Source organism: Eumetopias jubatus, unplaced genomic scaffold, assembly GCF_037043125.1.
Source record: "Eumetopias jubatus isolate StellerSeaLion01/CBP00866 unplaced genomic scaffold, mEumJub1_p1.0 scaffold_8, whole genome shotgun sequence".
NCBI classification, from domain to species: domain Eukaryota; kingdom Metazoa; phylum Chordata; class Mammalia; order Carnivora; family Otariidae; genus Eumetopias; species Eumetopias jubatus.
In genome coordinates, this window is record NW_028274814.1 from 131,208,674 (window position 1) to 131,230,792 (window position 22,119).

The 22,119-nt window shown below is 53.2% G+C and overlaps 1 protein-coding gene and 1 long non-coding RNA gene across 2 annotated transcripts in view; one reads left to right on the forward strand and one right to left on the reverse strand.

Annotated features, from left to right (window-relative positions):
* LOC114218472 (uncharacterized) overlaps window positions 1-2,653 on the forward strand; it is a 31,490-nt gene extending 28,837 nt beyond the window's left edge. Inside the window, exon 4 of the long non-coding RNA XR_003611203.2 lies at window positions 2,214-2,653. This is a non-coding gene — a long non-coding RNA (uncharacterized LOC114218472). The remainder of the gene's footprint in view (window positions 1-2,213) is intronic.
* A 905-nt stretch (window positions 2,654-3,558) lies between these two features.
* Window positions 3,559-22,052, reverse strand: IFT27 (intraflagellar transport 27). Its single transcript, XM_088025357.1, has 8 exons — window positions 22,030-22,052; window positions 21,627-21,726; window positions 14,906-14,985; window positions 14,475-14,534; window positions 13,382-13,441; window positions 11,310-11,427; window positions 10,241-10,350; window positions 3,559-3,807 (listed from the first exon to the last, which is right to left on the reverse strand). Exons 2-8 carry the CDS (start codon window positions 21,658-21,660, stop codon window positions 3,709-3,711), a joined length of 561 nt encoding a protein of 186 aa, XP_087881483.1. The 5' UTR covers window positions 21,661-21,726; window positions 22,030-22,052; the 3' UTR covers window positions 3,559-3,708.
* Between the last annotated feature and the right edge of the window lie 67 nt (window positions 22,053-22,119).

Consider the following 22,119-nt stretch of genomic DNA (forward strand, 5'->3'; position numbering starts at 1 on the left):
AAGCAGCAGGGACATTCAGCTTCATACAAGCAGGGAGCAAACGCTGAGGCCAGGCCCCGGCCTCAAGCCACTCGTCAGAGAAGGAAGGCAGCCATGGAGGGCAGTGAGAACCTTCCCCTACAATCCTAAAGGAGATGGGGGAGCACCTGGCTCCTCTGCAGGTGGGAGACCCTGGCTGGGGTGGTTTTTGGGTTTCACTGGGGTTTAGAAGTCAAGGGTTGCTCAGCTTTCTCCTCTCTGGATTGTAGGTGATTCTAAGACAGGGTCCCATTTGGCGTGGCATTTTCTACCCCCCACCCCCCGCCACCCTGCTGCCCCGAGTCCATGCACATGGGCTGTGCTCATCTTGAGTCCCAGTGCTGTGTGCCAGGGACAGAAAGTGGGAGATGGGCCACCACCGTCACATTTTGTCTCTGAGGGGCCGGTGAACGAACTAGTGGGTGCCAATCATTCTGCTCTCAAACCTTGCTGAAATGTCACCTCAGGAAGGTCTCTCCTGACCCCCTAATTCATATTGCCACTCCCCCTTCCCCAGCCACCCCCTCTGCGCTCTCCTGTTTTATCACCATCTGTTGGATGGTTACTTTCCCCACTTGACTGGACCTCTCTCTCTCACTCTGCTAGAGGGAGGGGAGGGATTTTTGTTTTACTCAGTGACAAATCCCCATTCCTAGAACAGGGAGCGACACGTTAGTAGGTGTTCAGCAAATGTCGGATGAATACATCTGCAGACCTGGCGTTCGTTTCATAAATGTCTGCTCACTGAGAATGGGGTCTCCAGGCAAGTGAAGATATTAATAACCACTTACTAGATTCCCCAAGTGGTGTGGGGCACTGAGTCCATAAAAGGTACACTGTTTTATTGGCTCCCTGTTGTCTTTGCAGTAAAATCCAAATTCCTTCCAGAAATGGTCTCTGTCTGCTTCACTTCCTTCTGCTCTTCCCAGCACACACCAGACTCCACCTCCTCCTGGACACTCTGAGCTAGTTCACACCTCAGGGCCTTTGCATTTGCTGTCCTTGCTGCCTGATGGCTCATCCCTCAAGGAGTCACATGGCTGTGGGGCCCTAGCTCGAATGTCACTTTTCCTTAGAGTCCTTCCTGCCCACCCAACCCAGTTACCCCAGCACCCATCACAGCTCTGCTTTATTATCTGCATAGCTCTTAGCAGGGTCTGAAATGACCTCGATCATTTATTTGATCATAGTACGTTTATTGGAGAATCTCGACCCCCTTACTTTCCCTAACTGCCTTATTCTGTCCCACTCTGTTGGGCCCCCCTTCCCCCTGGGTCTTCATGACAGCGAGATCCCACACAGTGCAGGTGCTCTTGCTCATTAGAACTCAGACCAGGCCAGTTCAAAACCCCATCCTGGCTCAGAGCTCCTCTGCAGAAGGGGCAGGAACGGGGAGCAAGGGCTTTGTCTTCTCTCTCTGGGGTGCCTCGGAGCAGAGGGGTCAGGGGTGGGCTACTTCTGTTTCCTCACACGCCTCTCTGGGTCTGCCTCTATCTGCCGCTGTCTCCGTGGAGATGGGTGTCTGGTCGTTTTGGGGCATAACCCCCACTTCAGCACTGCCAGCAGAATAGGCCCCAACCTTTTCCAGGTGGGAAGCAGCTCCCTTTGCCCATGATCCGTCTGGGGGGCCCACTGACTCTGCTCTATGTAGGTCCTTATATGAGCCCTCTGGGGGTCTTGCACAACTGAGTTGGGGGCACCTGCTCTTCCTGCCGGTGACACAGGCTTCTCCCCACCAGGTCCCCCTGGAGGAGGTACAACTCCAGGGCATGCGTGCTGAGCTCCCCCGAGGGCACCCTCACCACCCCGTGCCGGCAGCCGGCACAAGGCTCCTGCACTCAGCGGGCACCCAGCAGGGGAGCGAGGCGCCAGCCTCTTGTTGGCAGTGCCCTCGGCCTCAGGAGCATTCTCTGGGGGTGGGGCAGGAGCTAGGGTGGCACCCACTCACCAACAGCCCATCTCCCCGCACTCCCTCCTCTCGACTGCTCAGCTTTCTTATACAAGGGGGGGCGGCGAAGACCACAGGGGCCCGGGGGCTGGTTCCTGGCAGCAGGGCCAATTCTGCCCCAGGGAAGGTGTCTGGCCCCAGCCTTTTGGGAGCTCTTCGCATCTCTTTGTCCACAGTGGTGGGTCCCAGTAACCAATTCTGGGGCAGCTGGAAATGCCCCCTCCGTGGCTTCTTGGTTTTTTTGTAGGTTTCCCTTGCGGGCCACGTGACACGAGATCAGCACTGCTGGCGCCTAGAGAAATGCCTGACACACTGTAGGTCCTCGGGAACCACTGTCCAAAAGGATGACTCAGCAGGAAGACTGCTGGCTACTGTGAGCTCACGTAGAGAAATGACCAGAAGAGGAAGGGGCTGGACAGGGCCTGACGGGGTGATGCCATGTGCCCCCACCGATGCCTTTCACCGGTTAGCTTACTTCTCACGGTGGCCTCAAGGGTAGCCATCGCCCTTCGCAGACGGAAAGACCTCCATCTGCTCCAGGCCAGGCCAAGCTTGGGGGAGGGGGGTGAGGCCCGAAGGGGCAGCGGCTGTGCACAGGGCTCTGGTGTCCGTGATCCTGGCTCTGCCACCCCTTAGCTCAGTTACTGGATTCTCTGACTCCGGTCCCTCATTTGTAGAAGCAGATGGTAAGACTACATTGTATTAAAAAAAAAAAAAAAAAAAACTACATTGTAAGGCTTGAGTCAGCTCATATATAGGTCATGTGCTTAGTTCAGGTAGAGACACGGCAGGTCGTGAACCACCCAGAGTAATCGTCATCATCATCACTATCACTGGGACAGACCCAGGTCTGTCCACCCCCGAAGCTGATGCTCTGCACGAAGCCCCCCGCCCCCACAAAGCGGTAGGGGGGATGCCTGACAGTGGGCAAGGGGGAAGCCCTTGGGGGCACCGGGGCCCAAAGAAGCTGAGGCCCCCAGCAACGGTGACCAGCGGGCTTTCCGTGCCAGACCGCGGCGCACAGCCCTGATGTAAAAGGCACTGAGGAACCTCTGTGGGTCTTTCATCAGGGGAGTGAAACGATGAAAGTGAGGTTTTAGGAAGATTAATCTGGCAGCAGGCGGGGGATGGAAGTCAAGCTTAGCGCTAAGAATCACGACTGCCGCCCGGCTCCGAGAGGCGGGTCATTAAAGGAAAGTGGCCTGGTTCTCGGCTCCCTGGGCACTCAGGGCTCCCGGCAGCTGGGAGGGGCTGGGCGCCGTACTCTGGAGGAGGCCCCGAGGGGGCCGGCAGAGGGCACTGTTTGGTCAGTGACTGTGGCCACCACAGGGGACAGAACGCAAAGCCGAATCCGTCAGGAGGAGGCAGAGCTGTGCGCCCCTCAGCTGTGGGGCCAGTTCCGAGCCGAGCATCCCACCGTGGGCCGCACTGTCGGGGCAGGCCCCTCGGGGACGGCAGGACCACCCACTCTGACAGGTGGCGGCCCCCGCAGGTGCCGGGTCACCAAGGTTCTGAGCACCGCCCTGGAAATGGCAGCCAAGGGGCAAGACGGAACCAGGGCCGCCCCGGCCAAGAACGGAAAGAGTGGCGGCTCCTACATCTTCTCATTTTATTTAAAGCTGTCAGGATACATTGGAAGCTGTCGGGGCAGTTCCAGCTTCTCTCCTCCCCGAGGAGCCCGAGTCCCCGCCCGCTCCCCAGTGGCACCGTTGCCGTCGTGGGGCACTGCCTGCCCCAGGTCCTCACAGCAGCGCCTGGAAAACCTCCACCTTCTCCCGGTACAGGTGGTGAAACCGCTTGGCCAGGCAGTAGAATGGGGCTTCGTAGTTTTCCATCTCCTTCTGTAGAGGCAAAGGTGAAGAAGCCCGTGGTGTTACCGCCTCCTCAGGACTCACGCTCCCCTCACGTCAGGGGCCACACACGCTCGGCCTCCTCTGGCCCGCACACCAGTACAGCTGGCTACTACCGCGCCCTTGGTACAAGGAGGAAACTGAGACATGGACAGGTTAAGCAACTTGCCAAAAGCCTCACGCCTGTCAGTGGTGGAGCTGGGTCTGCACCTGGATGTTTCTACAGAGCCTGGGCTTTCAGCCACGCTCGCCCCACGTGTGATGGGATGTTACAGGGAGACTCTTCTCGGCTTAGTTTTCACTGGGGCCCTCAAAGGCCAATGCAAAATAACAGATGGCAAGGACTCCCCCCGCCCCACTCTGGAGGGAGGGCCAGATGGGATGGGCCCACCCTGACCTCGAGTTGGGCAGAGCCGTGGCACACACCCCTGCCTGGGGAGCCTCTCCCTCACCTCGAGCTCATGGGAGGCTCCAAGAAAAACCTGAGGCCCAGGGGCTCAGGCCAGTGCTGGAGCCAGGCCTGGGGAACGTCGAGGTTGGCCCGGGGCTGGCGGTGTTGACGGCTGAGCCAGGAGAGCCAGCCTGGAGCTGCCCTAAAGGGACTCCGCAGGGACGGGCTCCAGGAGGGGGGATGGGCCCCAGCCAGAACCGAGGGCCAGGAATCAAGGCTGCAGGAGGGGTGAGGAGGGGTGACCTGTGAGCTGCAGGGGAAGGTTCTGCCAATGGGCCAGGGAGGGGGCATCATGGAAGCGCTCCCAGGGCGCCGGCTTGAGACACCTGGCAAGTCCAGAGGGGCTGCGGCAGGTCCCGGCCCAGCTGCCTGAGCTTCCCCCTGAGCTCCCTCTCCCGCAGGCGGCGGGCTGGGGGGGGGGGGAGGGGCAGGTACAGGACCAAGGACCGCCAGCCTGGCCCTGCCTCCCACAGCAGGTGTGGGAGGGGGCACTGACCGGAAGTGGTGAGGAGTTTTCAGGCACCCAGCACGGTGCATCTTCATAACTGAGACTCATCTCAGTTATTTTGTGACTAAAGGTGCCCAAAGGACTTCCTGTTCTCTGAGAGATTAGACAAGTTCTGGAACTGGCCTTAGGTGTTCTCTACGGGGTGGGAAGAACCGGACCCCCAGGGTGAGCATGGCCAAGCTCTAGGGGAAGGAAAATGGTAGCCTCTCAACTCAGCTAGTGTTCTCTCACTCTCTGTGTGCACGTGTATATATATATATTTTTTAAGTAAGTTGGCAGAAGAAAGAACCTGCTACTTTGAGCACAGAGGCTCAAGCTGTGCACGCACAAGAAGCCGTCTTCAGACAATCTTTGGGAGCTGGCAAAAGGGCAGCCTTGACAAGAGGCAATAATATACCCCAGCGAAAGGGAAGGATTTCCAAACTGCGGAATGTCCTGAAGTCATCGAGCTCAGTGCCCTCGCTTTGCAGGTGAGCAGCCTGCGGCCCAGGGGTGCAGTGGCACAGCTGGGGTGCACAGAGCCCAGCCTAGGATTTGAGTTCCCCAACTGGAGAAGAGCAGCCTTTCCACCCTGCCAGCTGGGGGGACAGAAACACACGACGGAAACCGGTTCTCATGGAGAACGTTACCTGGACTTTCTCACAAGGGAAATGCCAAGAGGAAACGGGACAAGTTAGCCAAGAGCAGAAACAGAGGTGGCGCTGCTGAGGAACGAGGGGACAGTTTGTAGCGAGACGAGCACCTGCACTAAGTGCACGACTGCCGGGGACCATCAGCTCCCCAGTCAGACAGAAGAGAACTAACTCAGTCACATCCGCAAGGCACATTTGGTCGTACAGAACATAATGTCCCAGGCAACGCCAATGTCAATAGTAAAATGTTACCCTGGGGGCGCCTGGGTGGCTCAGTCGGCTGGGCATCTCTTGATTTCCGCTCAGGTCATGATCTCAGTGTTGTGGGATCGAGCCCTGTGTCAGGCTCTGCACTGGGCATGGAGCCTGCTTAAGATTCTCTTCCTCTCCCTCTGCCCCTTCCCCTCCTCCCTCTCTAAAAAAGAATGTTACACCAGTTGAAAGCATAGTTAAATAATGAGTAGACAGAGAATGAGGTCTGCATAGGACACACACGAGGATTTCCAAATGAATTTGAAAGCTCCTGAAAGCAAGATCTGGGGAGAACACAACATAAAAAGTAAAGAATTCAGTGGAGATGAGCCTTTATATATGCCATGGAGCACTCCTGAAGTAGCAGATGTAAACTGAATCATTTCCTGAATGCATTAAGAGAGTTTGCCAATGACAGGAATCCTTTTGTTAAATGACTAATCATAATCTCACTGACATACTATAGAGTACGTTTGCTTTGTGTGAAAAGATCCTCAGAACAGGCTCTCAGACTAGCGCTCAATCTGGCCTAGAATTCTGCCCCTGAGAGTCCCAAAGTAGGTTCTGTGGGAGGCCAGAGCTACTTCTAGAAGGTTCTCAAGCTTAGACCAGCTTTCTATTCCTGGTTTGGCTGCTCACAGGCTGGGCAACCAGAGAGAGCCACACATCCTTTCTGAGTCTGCTTGTCATCTGTAGGGCAGCGATAGCACTGGCTGTCTTGTAGGGCTGCTAGAAGCTTCAGCAGATAATGTCTGCAGATATGTAGCACACAGGAGGCACTCAACAACGGTCAGTTCCCTTCCCTCACCCTGCTGCAAGAGGAGTCCTCCCCACAGATCCTTCTTGAATTTGCTTGTGTTTAATACTGTCCTACAGTAATAAACTTTTTTTAACATGCTTAAAAAATGTTTTTTAATTTTTTGGTCTGAAAATGTCAAATATCAAGGGGTATTAGAAAGTCCAAGAAGGGGGGGGCGCCTGGGTGACTCAGTCAGTTAAATGTCTGACTCCTGATTTTGGCTCAGGTCATGATCTCAGGGATCGAGGCCCCACATTGGGCTCTGCGCTCAGTAAAGCTTTACTGCTTTACTGAGCTTGGGATTCTCTCTTTTCCTCTTCCCTCCACTCACGCTCTCTTTCTCTCTAAAATAAATAAATAAAATCTTTAAAAAAGTCCAAGAGGATCTACAAAAACCGCCAAATAGCCAAAGCAATCCTGAGAAAGAAGAACAAAGTTGGAGGCATCACACGTCCTGATTTCAAACTATATTATAAAGTCACAGTCATCAAAACAGAATGGTCCTGGTATAAAAACAGACACAAAAGCCAATGGAACAGAACTGAGATCCTAGAAATAAACCCCTGCCTACATGGGCAACTAGTATTTGACAAGGGAGCCAGGAATACTCAATGGAGAAAAGCTAACCTCTTTAATAAATGATGTTGGGAAAACCGGAGATTCATATGCACGAGAATGAAACTGGACCCCTATTTTATACCATTCATAAAAATTAACTCAGAATGGATTCAAGATTCGAACTTAAGACCTGAAACCATAAAACTCCTAGAAGAAAACATTGGGAAAAAGCTCTTGGACATGGAACTTGGCAATGATTTTATGGATATAACAGCAAAAAGCACAAGCAACAGAAGCAAAAATCAATAAATGGGACTACATCAAACTAAAAGGCTTCTGCACAGTGAAAGAAACCTTCAACAAAATCAAAAAGGCAACCTACGGAATGGGAGAAAATATCTGCAAACCACACATCTGAGAAGGGGTTAATATTCCAAATATGTAAGGAACTTGGGAAACTCCACAGCAAAAACATCGATAATCTGATTTAAAAAATGGGCAGAGGAGCGAATAGACATTTTTCCAAAACGGATATTCAGGCGGCCACCAGGCCCATGAAAAGGTGCTCGACACCACCCATCAGCAGGGAAATGCAAATCAAAACCACAATGAGCTATCACCCCACACCTGTTAGGATGTCTATTACCCCAAGGACAAGAGATAACAAATGTCGGCGAGGATGTGTAGAAAAAGGGACCTTTGTGCACTGTTGGTGGGAATGCAAGCTGGTGCAGCTGCTGTGGAAAACCATATGGAGGTGCCTCACAATGTTAAAAACAGAGCTACGATATAATCTAGCAACTCCACATCTGGGTAAACAGCCAAAGGAAATGAAATCACTACCCTGAAGAGATACCCGCACCCCCACATTCACTGCAGCATTATTTGCAATAGCCAAGACACAGGACCAACCGAAGTGTCCATCAACGGATGAATTAAAGACATGGTGGTTGGTATGCATTATGGACATGATGGACTAGTATTCAGCCACGAAAAGTAGGACAATCCGGCTATTTGTGACAATGTGGATGCCGCCTGAGGTTGTTATGCTTGGTGAGACCAGGCAGACAGAGAAAGAAATATACCGCATAATCTCACTTATACGTGGAACCTAAAAACACCCTAATCCTAGAAACACAAAGCAGACAGATGGTTGTCAGGGGTGGTGGGGGAGACGGGTGAAGGTGCGTCGAAGGGTGCCAAGTTCCAGTTTTGAGACGAGTGAGTTCTGGAGATGGAATGAAGAGCGAAGGGAGAAGGTCAGATGACCACGTGGGCCCCTCCTGGTCTGCAGGACCGCGGCCGCCGCCTAGTCAGGAGGGCAGAGCCGGGCGCTAGGTGTCAAGGATTGGCTGCGTCTCAGGCAGCGTTGGGTGATATTTCCGTTTTCATTACAGCTTTCTTAACCGAGCTGCCAGTGGTGCTTCTGTTAGCATCAACTCGGGGGACTAGTTAACTTACACAGTTAATATCAAGTGCTTAACTGCAGCCTCCTCCAGCGTAATTTACTAGCGTAGCAACGAACACCTACACAGAATTGAAGCGCACAGCCGAGGGGCCTGTGATGACTAATGTGTTGGGGGTGGGCGTTAAGTTTTGAGCTCTATCAAGAGTTCTGGGGACCATGGGGTACTGGGGTGGGGAGGCAATTTCACAAATATGAATGGAGGCAGAGGGAGTAGTAAAGTATGGCTTGATGTGGGTAGCACAGCATACGCTTGGCTCAAAGGCACGCCGCGTTATAAGAGGAGAAGCCGTCTGTCCCATAACCGTGAACTTTGCTAGTTTAGCATTTGTGATCATCGGGCCGGAGGCAAGAGGGACATCTATCTTTGTATAATCTATGAATACAAAACGTTTAAGTGACAATAGTATAAAGAAAATTGCTGGGGGAATGGTCATACATCAAAAGCAAACATTTATTGTTCACTATGTACCAGACTTTGTGCTGATGTTTTCCCATTTACCCTCTGACTGAATTCTCACATTTCTCACTCGATGAGGAATATATTTTCTTATTCCCATTTTACAGGTGAGGAGGCTGAGGCACCAGCATGTTGATGAACACGCTAAGGGTCCCACAACTAGTTCTGCGCCTCACCCTCAGCCGCCAGTGTTGGCCTCTACCCGCTATACTGTCCCAAGAAAACACGCCACTTTTGGGGGATTTCAAAAAGTTCACATCCACACAGCAATTGAACAGCAACATTTGCCAAGTTTTGTAAATGCAACAATGGAAACGTCTGCAGCTTGAGTAGAAAACCACCTCCAGGCTATTTCTTAACTAGCCCACTGACTCTTTCGGAGGGTCAAAGAATCGGGCCCGGGGGGCAGGGGGGCACAAGGCCAGGAGTAAGGTCCAAGTGACAACCATGGGTGTTTCTGGCTGGCAAGTCTCCCCAGCAACCCCGGGGAGGGCCACTGCAGCCAGCACGCTGGCCCCTGGGGCTACAATGGATGCTTCTGGGTTGCTCCTGCAGGGGGCAGCTTGTCACTTTACTCCCTTCTGGAAAGTCTGATACGAGCGTGTCTGATTGGTGCAGATGGGGTCGCACGCCTACACCTGGCTGTGGGGAGGCTGGGACCTAAAAGGTCTCGAACAGAGGAAGGGGGTACCCCAGAGCTGGACAGCCAGAATCGTGAGACAGTGCACTGAGGGTGGCAGCAGCAAATCCCGCTGGCTGTCCCCTTTCCCAAGGGCTCCTGCTGACTCTAAGGAGGGTACTTTGTGGCCGGGCATCACCCTGGGGCTGTGGCAAGGTGGGACAGGGAGCCAGGGATCATACTCCCTGGCTCAACTCTTCACTAGTCATGTGACCCTGGGCAAGTCACTTCACCTCAACACGGAAATGGGAATTATGGGACCAGCGCCCAGGGTCACGGTACTGACTGGGGGACCCGTGAGATAATGCTCCAACGGCACTGTAACCCACCCTATCTCATGCGAATGCCAAGGGTCGCGACAGTCGAACCCGATGCACTTGTATTTCTCATTAATTGAGATACAACTACGTCGGCGCTGGCCGGCTGATCTGCTTTACTGTAAGTACACGAGTGACTCTGCTATATCGAGAAGCATCCTGGACTAAGAATGTGCACGTCAGTTCCAAATGAGACTCTGCATATGGTGGGAGAACAACTCGATGCCCGTGAGGTCCTGTGAAAGACCACTTCCAGCAGAGGCCCACTCCAGACTTGGCTCCGGAGTGAGCAGAGCTACTTACCACGGATGTTTCAAAACATTCCAGGCCTTGGCCCAGGGCCCATGCCTGGGCCCGAGCTGAATCCACCGCTCGTCTGCCGGCCAGGTCTGTCTTGTTCCCCACGAGCACACCTACTCGAAAGAAACAACCAGAGCATCGCATTTAACTGTGGCAGCCTGGGAAGATCGCTGGAGAGATAAAAGGGCAAGCACGCTAATTTTGAGGGGTATAAAACATTGTCGGGGAGAGGCCGCCCGATTCGAGGTGCTGAGCACGGGGGGGCAGGGGGAGAGAGAGGGAGAGCCTCCAGGGCTCCCCCCCTACCCGCCGCCCCCCGGCGGGCTTTGCTTTTCACATGCAGCTTTTGCTCGGCCCTTTTTCCAGATTTCACGCAGATCTGTCTGCCCTGTCTCCTTCAGGCTGCAAGGCGAGGGCCAAATTTATGTGAGCATTTGCGATAATTCCTAGCACATGGAGCAAACGTTAAAAATGGTCATTAATACTAATCTAAGGACTGGGCTCAGAGTCAGGGACTCAGAGGTAATTTAGAGCCGTTCCCAGCTGCATCAGCTGCAGCTAATTTCTGAGCTCGTCTCTGGAGATCGCTTTCCCTGGTCTCTAATGAGGGGAATTTGTTGATCTCACATAGGGATGAAAAATAAACTGATTTAAAGCATTCAGAAGTGACAATAGGACTTGAATGTTTACTTGCGCCCCACATACAGGAGAAAATGAGGAATTCATCCCCGGGGCTAGCTTTCAGAAATAAAAACTCATTCATATCACAGCACCCTCCCCATATTATTCTTGAGTCTCCTCTCCACGCCCCTGCGGCGGCGGGGGGGGGGTGTGGGGGGGTGGGCCGGGCATCATCGTGCCCATTTTACAGACTCACAGAGGTGTGTGTGGTAACTCACTGAGGTTTCCAGGGCCGCTAAGAGGCAGAGTCACTGTACAATGCAGGCCACAATACTCTAAGCCGGGGACACCGCACCCTCTTTTCTACCCGTAGCCACCTCTGCAATGACCTTGAGCTCGTGAACTCGAGGGCAGAGGTGCTGGAAGTCCCACAGCCGACGGCAGCTCCTACCTGGGAGGGAGGTGTCTGGAATCTGTGACCGAGCCTTCTCCAGCCACTTGCTACAGTTGGTGAAGGACTGTTCGTTGGTCACGTCATAGACGAGACACAAGACGTTGGGACTCTCCCACTGTGCCAGGGGGACAGCATGAGCACATCAGTAACAGTGAAAGCGATTTCTAGGCTGGCCTTCTGAGGGAAGCGATGGGGGGGGATGAAAAACTATAATGGGAATGGGAGTCAGGAACCTGTTCACCCACAGGCACCAACGGGAGGGCTGGGCTGAAGGCAAAGGCAGGGGCTCGCCTCTGCGCCAGGGGCTGCCGGCTGGGCAGTGTGCTATGCGTGGCTGAGAAACCTCCCAACTTTGCAGGGCTGGTCTCAATATCCCTACTGAGCTTAGAGAGGGTAACTGACTTGCCCAGATCAGACATGCTTTAAAAACGGGTAGGACCGAGGCTTTTTCTACCCAGAAATGCTTTTGCCTGCCACTGGTTTCATTCATTCATTCATTCTCCGTCGCATTCCTCTCGAGGGCCCACTCGTATGCCAGTTATTATGTTTTTCTGCTTTGCAGGCCTAAAAGAGCATCCTTTCTTCCATTAGCCAGCCCCTGGAAGCTTGTTTGCTGGCATCTTCTTAATAAGGGCTGGCTTCTCAAAATGCAAAGAGCACTTTCTGCTTCTCCTGCAGTGTATCAGCCCTAATCCAAACCAGACCGACAACTGGACAGGGCTCGCTGTCCCAATTAAGAAGCAGGGCTCTGCTCTCAGGGGCTGTGGCCTTCAGGGGCTGCTCAGAGTCCTGGGACATCCTGCCACATGGCACAAGGCCACAGGATGGCCCTGCTCAGAGGCTGTGATGCCTGTCCCAGTATACGAGGCTCTTGCCATGCCCCAGTCGCCGGGAACCCCCATCCTGCACAATTACAGCCTGGTTTATTTCTGGTGTGTCAGTAACCTCCCACAGTGTGGGGAGGAATCCTTTTCCCTCCAGTTGTCCTTGGAAGGCTGGTCTAGGATTGGCTCTGGAGGGCTTACTGTACTCCAAGGCTATGCTGCCACTTGGACCGAACTGATGAACAACCCCCCCCCCCCACATACACAGCTTCACTCTGCAGACTAACTCAAGAACTCTTGCTAGAACCACAATGACCTCTCCTTTGTGCATGCAGGGGACACCTCCTCCCCCTAGGCCTCAGTGAGAGGACCCAGGAGAGGCCAGGGATCAAGCTGGAGCCAGAGCAGGAACCCAGCGTCAGGGCCTGGCTGGGAGCAGGGGGTGGGCTGATCGGTACTGCTCTGGCTTGCCCAGACACACCCTTCTGCCCAGCAGGGCCTTGCCCAGTGAGAGGCCATGCACACAGCGGGCACGTTGTAAGCATCACAGATGGATGTGTGAAGCCAAGCCCATGAGAAATGACTGTCATTACATCTATTTCTCTTAGACAACAAAAAAGGGGCAGAAAAGAGTTTCTATTAAAATGTAGCCGTTCTTGGAAAGGCAGGGGAGGGCTCTGGAGGGCTCAAACCTTCTAATTAGCTCACTGGCCCAGATTAGCGGAACTGTTACCTTGGAAGGAACAGCGAGCTGGATCCTGTGAGGATGGCTGGGTGGGCCAGAGAAGCCCCGGGCGGCCGCACGCGCAGGTCCCAGAGCAGACCCCAGGCTGGGCCCGGGAGGTGGGAGGGGAAGGTGAGCCTTGCTATGGGGCCTCCAGGGTGCCCCCTAGAGGGGAAGGAAATGCTTCAGTCCTAGGAGGTTGGGGAGTGCTGACTGTGCACCATCCGGAGGGAGCTGGTGAAGGAAGGGGGGCCCAGAGCGCTGCGGGGACTGAGTCACACGGCTCGGGCACATTTGGAACCTGGCCATTCCAGAGCTGGGGGAGGGGAATCACGTGCACGAGCCAGTCCTCCTGGCCAAGGGGCCGTGAGTCCCAAGGCTGGGAGGACTGCCCCTGAAAGAATTCAGCCATGGTAGCTTCTCTTGGCAGCCAGACTGCAGTGACATTTCTGGGAGAGCATCGAAAGGGGAAACTTTGTGGTGGAAGGTGGTGGTTAGGAAAAAGATCGCAAGCTACTTGCCAGTTTATCCAGCATTTCAGAAAACATCTCCTTGCCGGCAGAGTCAAAAATGAAGAGTTCCTAGAACCAGAAAGGCATGTCCCGAGAAAGTCTACATGTAGGGAAATCGCTGGCTGCGAGTCCCCGAGGTGACACTCGGCTCCCTGCAGACCTGTCTTGGGATGAGATACACCCATTTCCACAGAGCCTCTCTCTCTTCCCCGAGGCTCAGGGAAGATGATGGGGGAAAGGAACGATCTCAAGAGCCAGAGACAGGCAGCGCAATGGTTCCCCACACCAACTAGCACTTTCTGTGAGGCAGCTCACCCCTCCTAACCCCGAGTGCAAAAATACCAGGAACAAGCTGACTTCCCACCTGGCAGAACAGAATGCTAAACAGGCTGACAAGTGCTCTGGTTTCCAAAAGGTCATTCTGCACTTTGTTAACCAAATTGATTTTCAAATCTTAAAACAATTCTTTTTAAAGCAGGTCACTGAGTAGGCCTGGAGAAGGCGTTTTAAAGTAGGACAGCCTGCCACCCTGCCCCGATGGTGGAGGGGAGCCTTCCTGCCCCTCGACGCAACTTCAGCCAGCCCATGCGAGGGCCCCTCCCCGATGTTGCTGCTCTGGGAAGCCTCCCCCCCCCTTCGGCTCCCCTGGGCACTGGATGCCTCCTGGCTGGCTTCTGACCCCGGCACCCGCTGTCTGAAGGTCAGTGCTGTAACCTGCGCTCATTTCTGCCTGCATCAGGGGTACTTAAAGTTGTGTTTTCTCATGGATCTCTTTAAGAAGGTGGTGATTCTTCAACCTTCTCGCCAGGACAGTACTACAAACGTAATGCCTTGCAATTCAATTTCCAGAGTTATGGATTCCAAAAAAGGGACCCGGGTTAAGAACCCTGATACTACGCCAGTTCTGTGAGCACAGGGCCGCCATCCCTCTCTTCCTCCTCCCTCTCCTTCGGCCTGGGTCAGCGACGCTTCCCAAGTGCTCAGAAAAGCCTAGGCCAAATCCTTGCATCGCATCCCTCTTAGGGAGCATGACACTGACCATGGAGACTCTGGGCCCAGCTGGAGGAGCACTGAGCTCTCCGGGGTCAAGGGCACCACTTACCACACTGTCCCCCGTGTCAGAAACTGGCACCGTCTTCACCACCAAGTCCACCCCTGTCGTCTGCGGGGGGAAAACCGAGAGTGTGCACGTCAGAGGGTCCCAAGAGGCGTGTTGCAGGACACAACGAACACCCGATGCCCAGAAGGTACAAGCACTATGTTCTGGATTTGTTGTTGGTGAAGTCAGACAGGACCGACTAGCCTCGTCCAGCTCCCTGCCCACAAGGAGTGGTACATGGGGACCAAGCCGACCACCAGCCAGCCAGTCTGTTCCACAGACAGCCTTGTGCCCTGTGGCTTGTGGAAAAATGCTCTCCATGTGGCCATGCTCTCTTAGGGCTTCTTAAGAAATTCTGGAAAGTCACTCCCTCAGGGTTAGGGGACGACTGCTGCTCTTTAAGCCTCGGCCAGCCCACGACTCCCACATCTCACCAGGGTGTAGTTCTTCTGGAAATGGGCCCCGTCACTGCGGAAGATCTGCGCCAGGGCGGTCTTGCCCACTGCTGGGTCTCCTGTGAGGTCAGAGAAGAAAATCATCATTGCCCTCCTGATCTGACTGGACAATCTCGCACTCCACAACGCTAGTTAGAAACCAGAAACTTCAATGACTTTTCAGAGAAAATGTACTTGATTCTCCTGGGGGCTTGTGTGAGGTGGCTGGTGGGGCCACGGGTCCAGGAGAGCAATCTTCAAAGCCTAGTCGCGTTTCTTCAAGGGTAATTCTTTCATCCAAAAGAACCGACCCAGAAGGTAACAGAGCTTAAGAGGGGATTTCGAGCACTAGAAACAGAACTAACATCTGCCACTGAACACACCCCATGGGGAAAAACTCTCACTTTCAAACTTGAATTTACTTTGAAGTCTTGAAGGTAAAGGGGTGTGACCAGGCTCAGTCTTATGGGGCTCACCTGCCTAACAACCAATTCGGGTTTAGAGCTTCCATACTTGGGTCCCTGCACGCTTCTTTTAGGACAGGGCGGGGTAGAAGTTGGGAGGGCTTCTGTATTTACAGGAAGCAAGAGATCAGGTGCTAAATTCATCCACCTGAAATCCATTTCCAAAAGATAACGTTCTGCTCCCGCCTTCCCTGTGCCTGAGACCACTGCGGATCCACCTTCCCAGGGGCCGCTCCACGTCTATCCGCAACGGCCGCCGTTTCCTCCAGCTTGCCTTATACCTACGGGGGTTTATCTCCCTGGCCTTCCTTCATGAGTCCACAGCCCCATAAATTGGTATCTCCAAACTAAAGGTTTATGGCATAGTTTCAGTCTGAGATCTGGACCTTTCGCAAGACTGTCAGGAGCGATTTAATCTGGAGGTCCTCCCCTGCCCCCAAGGATGCTGCAGGCTCTCCATGCCCAGCCCTAATCCCTCTGTGTGCACCACCTTTCCCATGGATGGCTCTGCTTGGCTTCCTGTGACTCCACGCTGTTCTCATTTGCAAGATCTTCTGGGCCATGGGTCTGACACGGACGCTCCTTCAGAACACCTGTTTTCTGCTCTCTCACCCCCTGGCCCCTCAGCAGAACCGCCACTGCACTCGAGGGCCTCTGACTTGAATCCTTTGGTGTGATCACCTCACTTTCGCTGCTTACAGTCGGCCCCCATGCGCCTCTTCACTTGACTTCTCCACAGCCTGTTGCTCTGTTCACTTTTCAGTTTTGACTTTCCCCACCTATAATTTTCTCTTGAGAGACAATTACTTGACTACTTGTGGCATTTCATTTCCTGTGAACTCCTCCAGGACTGAGTGAGCTATTCAGTCTTGCTTTTCTATTTACCGTCATGACTTAGAAGGGAATCACACACGAGAGTCCCTCCTTCCCAGCCCCTACCCCCTACCATCACCGTCATTAACCTCATTTGGCAGATGAAGAGTCCGAGGCTCAGAGAAAGCTGGGTAACTGGCCCAGAATTCCAACATCTCGCTCTCCCCGCCAGACCCCACCTCCTCTCCTAGAGCTCGGGGACACTCCTGACCCATCTCTAACACTGCCCCCCAGGCCTCCATCACCGCAGCCTCGCCTGCCATCAGGGGCGACGGCGGGCTGGACTGTGGCCGGGTACCCATCCATCTCCAAACAAACAGAGTGTATTACTCTCCTTCTTGGGCTCTGACTGCATCCACCCTCCGGACTCCAATTTTGCTTCTGAATCCAGTTGGAAATTGGCTCTTCCTGCTCGTGAAATTCCCCACAGATTTATTTGTTCTAGTTAATTTCATAAATCTTTCTTCCGACTATCAGTCAGAGTCACCCACGCTTACAGAAAGCCTCGTGTGCCGGCTGAGGAGGGATCCAGCAGAGGGAAGGGAAATACTGATAAACACGTTTGCGGAGCAACACGATGACAAGTGCAAAGGCAAATAGCACACGCTGAGAACCAAAGCGTCTGAGGGTGCATCGAGGAAAGAAACGAAGGAGCAGTTTCATCAGCGAGGCAGACTCCCCCGGGGCGGGACTGAGCCTGGGGTGACGGCAGGGAGGGGCACTGCTGGACAGAGATGGTGACGCCTGCAAAGGCACGATGCAAGGTCACCTGTGGCCTCCTAGTTGCCAAATCTGATGGCTTTTTCTCAGTTCTCTTGCTCCTTGACATCTCTGAAGGATGAGTCAGCCCAAAGCAGCCCCCTCCTTCCCGAGCCCCCCGGCTCCGTGGCCCTGGTGCCCCGGCACTGGTCTGGTTCCCCCACCTCCGAAATGTGGGCACTCCTGGGGTCTCTCCTTGGCCCTCTGCTCCCAGTTGCTGTCCGGTTTAGTCTCTTTCCCCTGTCACTTCTTGGGTCAGGATCTCTCTCCCATGTTTCGTCTGTATCTCCAACAACCTGTGGATGGTTCCGCTAGAATGTGGGGCCTTCACCCAATCTGTTTGTTGACAGCCAGGCTCGTGTCGCACCCCCAGGTCCCAAGTGCTCTTGCTCACCCATCTCACTGGTTCTGCTTCCATCTCCATTTGCCCACACCTCCCAGCTGTACCCAGTCACCTCTGACCGCATGTCCCCACTCCTCCCACGCCCTGCGCTCTCCTCCCCGCTCCTGATGTCCTTTGCTGAGTCTCAAGCCCGCATGGCCTTTGTTGTCACTGCTGACACTGCACGAGTTACCTCATACCTCAACCTGGGCTCCGTGCCCTGCCTTGTGATGTGGGAGCAGGGACTCTGCAAACATGCGTCTCCTTTGCCAGGGGCTTCCTGTCCGGCTCTGCCAGTGCGAGTTCTAGAAAAAGACTGGCAGCTGGGAGAGGGGGGATGGGCTTGCCCCTTTCCCACCTGCCTGCTGTGTCCCTTAGCAGTACCCTGGCAATGGCCTTCACCCCAGCAGTAGATCGTAACTTCTCTCCAGTTTGTTTGTTTTGTATTCCCAGATATTTTGTATTTGTATTTCTATTATTCCCTCTCAGAGATGCCAGCATCGCGGGGCAGTGCCCCCTTCTCAGAGATCTGCATCGCGGCTCCCCAGGGCCCTCCTGAACTTTTGATGTCCCTTCATCCTTCCAGGCCTCCAGTACCTGTTTGATGGACATCCTGCATGAATTCTCACCGGTGTAGTACCTAATGCAGGTTCTGCTTTTTTGCCTGGACCCTGACTTCTGTTGCACTGGTAGCAAGAATGGTCTCAAAACCCAGACCCTCAGCATGGTCTGGAATGGATTTGGTCATGTCTTGCCTGAACACGGGGCCCAGCTCCCTGCCAGTGGGGAATGGGGCTTAGTGATCCGTGGCATCACGTGGTGGGTGACTGAATTCTTGAGGTCCCATCCCAGCAGAGCTTGCCCCCTCCTCAGGAATCTGGATCCCAGCTCTGTGGGCTTCTTCCTCAAGCCTCTGATAACCCAACCTCTATCTACCACTTCTGTGTCATCTCAATGTTTTCTTCTTGCTTTTCCATTTCTCCTCCATTTGGAGAAACGGAACCGTTGAACCAATTCCGTGTAATAAAATGCCTAATGTTATTTTCTGTTTTCTTGACTGGGTCTTGCCTGAAGGACTCCCCACCTGCCCCTCTCTGCTTTTCATTTTTCTCTTTGTTCTACCCCCGCTGTCGGCACCAATAGATGGACCTTCCCAAGATAGTGTTTGATCCTGTCACGCCCTCATGAAGAAGATACCTTCTACTGTGTAACCCTCTCTACTGTCAACCCTGAATCCACCTCCAAATAGCTCTCTAACTATCCCTTACACCGAATCTGGACCCTACACTCCTACTCCCTTGCCCTTTGAGAATCCCTCAAAGGTAACTTCCTTCCAGGTCTCCCCGCCCAAGTCCAAATTCTCTGCCCGGCAAAGCTCCGTGTCCTTTCGCCACTGCCTCTGAAGGCCATCCCTCCCTCTTGCCTTTACCTGGGAGGCTCACTGCTGGTAGCCTTAGACTTGATGTCGGAGCCACCTTCTGGCGAGGCACTATTATCATCCCCACTTCCATCAAGGGGGAGTAAACTGTGGTACTTAGGGCACACCCCAGCTGTGCCACTTACTAGCTATGTGACCTTGAGTCAGCGATCTCCCTCTGAGCCTCAGTTACCACTTCTGCACAAAGGGAAGAATAGCACCTGTCTCGTAGAATTGTTAGGAGGATTTAATGAGCTAATATGTGCAGTACCTGACATTTCTGAAGTTATATTTAAGTGATTTTTAAGTAAATAAAACAGATAAATGCCAAGGGTGCAGTCCCTCCTCATCTCCTCATCTGAGCCAGAACAATTAGCAGCTATGCCTTGAGGCATTTCTCTCATATCTGGCACACAAAGGGCATTCTATCCGTGTTTTCGTTCGATTATAAATTATTCTGCAAATCTCAGCACTGCCACGAGTGTAGGGGCTGGCCTGGTTCATCCCTGTATTCCCGTTATACCTTGCATGGTGACTCACACAGAGCAGGTGCTCAATAAATATCTGTTGAATGAATGAGCACTTGAATTGAATATCAGGTCCCTCGATGACCAGTTATAGGAGAGAAAAAAGACAGATAAACTCAATTTAAACAGTAGGCCTGGGAAGAGAAAGGAAAAATAAAACCAGTGAGGGGAGTGCATGCGGGGGGGTGGTGGTGTGGAGAACGAGAATTTGGTGGGTGGTGGTGGGGGGGTAGGAACCTGATTCATTGTGCTGAGGTCTTTTTGGTTTCTGGAAACTTCCAAGAGGAAAGGCCCTGAAAGGAGGCTGCAGTTGAGGACTAGACTGGAGTTCAAGAATCACTTACTCAGGCAGTGGCTGAAATCAGGTGAAACAGTGCCTGAGGGAGTGCGCATAAAGAGGGGCAAAGAGTCTACACTTGAGGCTTGAGGCGAGTAGAGCTGGGGGGCTAAAAACAAAGCCCTGGAAATCAGATCACCGGGGTCTGGATGCCAGCTCTGCTGCATCCAGCTGTGCGACCCAGGGCTAGTGTCTTAACCTCTCTGGGCCTCAGATGCCCCAGCTGTAAATGAGGATGACAGCAATACTGATCCAAGAGGGTTCTTGTGAGGATTCACTGAGATACCTGTGTTGAGGGTTCCTGTACAGTGTTGGCACATAGAAGGTGCTCAGTGAGTGAGTCCCATGATGGAAGTTGAATTAAGAGATAAGAGAAAGAGGGCGCCTGGGTGGCTCAGTTGGTTAAGCAACTGCCTTAGGCTCAGGTCATGATCCTGGAGTCCCGGGATCGGGTCCCGCATCGGGCTCCCTGCTCGGCGGGGAGTCTGCTTCTCTCTCTGACCCTCTCCCCTCTCATGCTCTCTCTCTCTATCTCATTCTCTCTCTCAAATAAATAAATAAAATCTTTAAAAAAAAGAGATAAGAGAAAGAACAGTTAAGAGAGAGAAGCACACATAAGAAAATGTACAACTTCAGAAAATAAAAAACGTTCTCACCTTATCTGCAAGGAAACTGAGGCTCAGAGAAGTGCTGTGTCCAAGATGACAGAGCCGATCAGAGGAACAGCTGGATTACTTTTGTTACACAATACTACCTTCCCTGGGCTCTGGAAACTGGAGACCTCTCCTGAGAACGACTGATCTTTTTTTTTTTTTTTTTTTTGCTCCAGTATGATCTGAGTTACTATTGTCAGTCATCTTTCTGTGTGGCCGTTTTATTTTCAAATTAGAAAAGCCATTAAAAATAGCATCAGTTTCAGTCTGGACGAGAGGAAGCCAAAAAGGCATCTCTTTTTCCTCTATATAGTTTCTTACCATTTCTTTCCTGAGCTGGTCAGGGAACCCTGGAGAGAGCGCGGGGTTCAACGGTAACAGAAGTGAAGAGTTTTGGAGTTGGGCAGGTCAGGGGGCTGAAATCCTGCCTATGACTTTCCTTCGCTGGGTGGGGGGGGTGACCTTGGACAAGAGTGCCTCAGTAGAGCAGAACAATACAGCACCTATTCCAGTGTGCTATGGTGAGGGGACTGAATGAAGTACCCATGACTGGCATATGCACTAAGGACTCTAAATAAAGTACATCTATGTTCAGGGGTCCCAGGTCAAAACTCAGGCAAATATTTTCCTAAACGCGCAGGCAAATAAAGGGAACACCACAAATGTGAATGCCACATTGTCATGCATTCCACACACAGTTACTGAGCACCTCTTGGGTTCCAGATACTGTTCAGGATGCTTGAGATATAGGAGTCAACAAAACGAAGATTACTGCCTTTGGGGGATTCAATATTCATGTCCTCCTGAGTGTGAGGCAGCACAGTAACTCTGGCTCTTAAAGACAACACACATGGGCCTGTTGCAAACTCTGGCCAACTGTACATTACTGTCTCCAATCCCTGTTATCAGAGGGGGTGGGGTCAGGAAAAAAAAATCCCACAAGTAAAGACTTCCAAAGTCAGTGATACCTGACTTTGGGATACAGCACATGATTTACATGAAACACTTATGGTGTGTTTAGCCTGACTTTTTTTTTTTTTTTTAACGAGTCTATTCCTCCTGAACACAGCTCAAAAACTGGTGAAGGTGGTCTCAGAGTATGGCAGGGAGTGGGGAAGTCAGGGGGAGCTACAAATGTGCTCTGGAAGATAATTCTCCCACCCTAATGGAGTTTACTCTATCAGTAATTACATTAACTCGCTTTTGGAAGAGACGAAAAAGGGAAAGAGGGTAGGCAATTTAGGAGAACAAAAGCTCTCAATAACTTACGAAGTCTCTGGACTCCGGAGAATGTAAATTTCAAACTCACCTGCCAGGATGCATTTGGCCGCCAGCTTCACCATGGTAACCAACCACCTCCGCGGACGAGAGAGGGGAAGAGCGGCTGCTAGAGGCGTTGGGGGGCTTGCCTGGGAAGGTAAGTGGGGAGAGGAGAGGCTCAAGGGGCCTGTGGCCGCGGTGGGAACAGGGACAATGGGGCCCGGACCTGCGGGGCTGGGCTGGGGGCGGCTATCGGGCGCTAGGACTGGGGCGGGGGCGCGGAGGAGCGCCAGATGGGGCTCGGCTCAAGGCCTCAGAAGACGGCCTTGGAGGTGCGAGCGAGGCGACGCGGCTCCCGTTCCCAGCCCAGCCTCGGCAGTGGGACCGAGAAGTGTAACCCCGCAAGCCTGCAGCCCCGACCCAAACACAGCGCCAGAGGCGCCCCTGCTCACCCTGCGCCCGCCTGCCCCGCCTCCTCCTCCTCCCCGCTGACCCGCGATTGGCTGCCACCAAAAGCTCCCGCCCCGAAGGCTCTCGGAGGC

Excerpts from the sequence above, each read along its gene's own strand:
- IFT27 (XM_088025357.1), bottom strand. The coding sequence starts at position 21,660 with ATGGTGAAGCTGGCGGCCAAATGCATCCTGGCAG. Across the intron at positions 11,428-13,381 it reads CTGAAATGCTGGATAAACTG|TGGGAGAGTCCCAACGTCTT; the intron begins GCAAGTAGCTTG and ends CCCCTGGCACAG. Across the intron at positions 3,808-10,240 it reads AATGTTTTGAAACATCCGTG|AAGGAGATGGAAAACTACGA; the intron begins GTAAGTAGCTCT and ends TTGCCTCTACAG.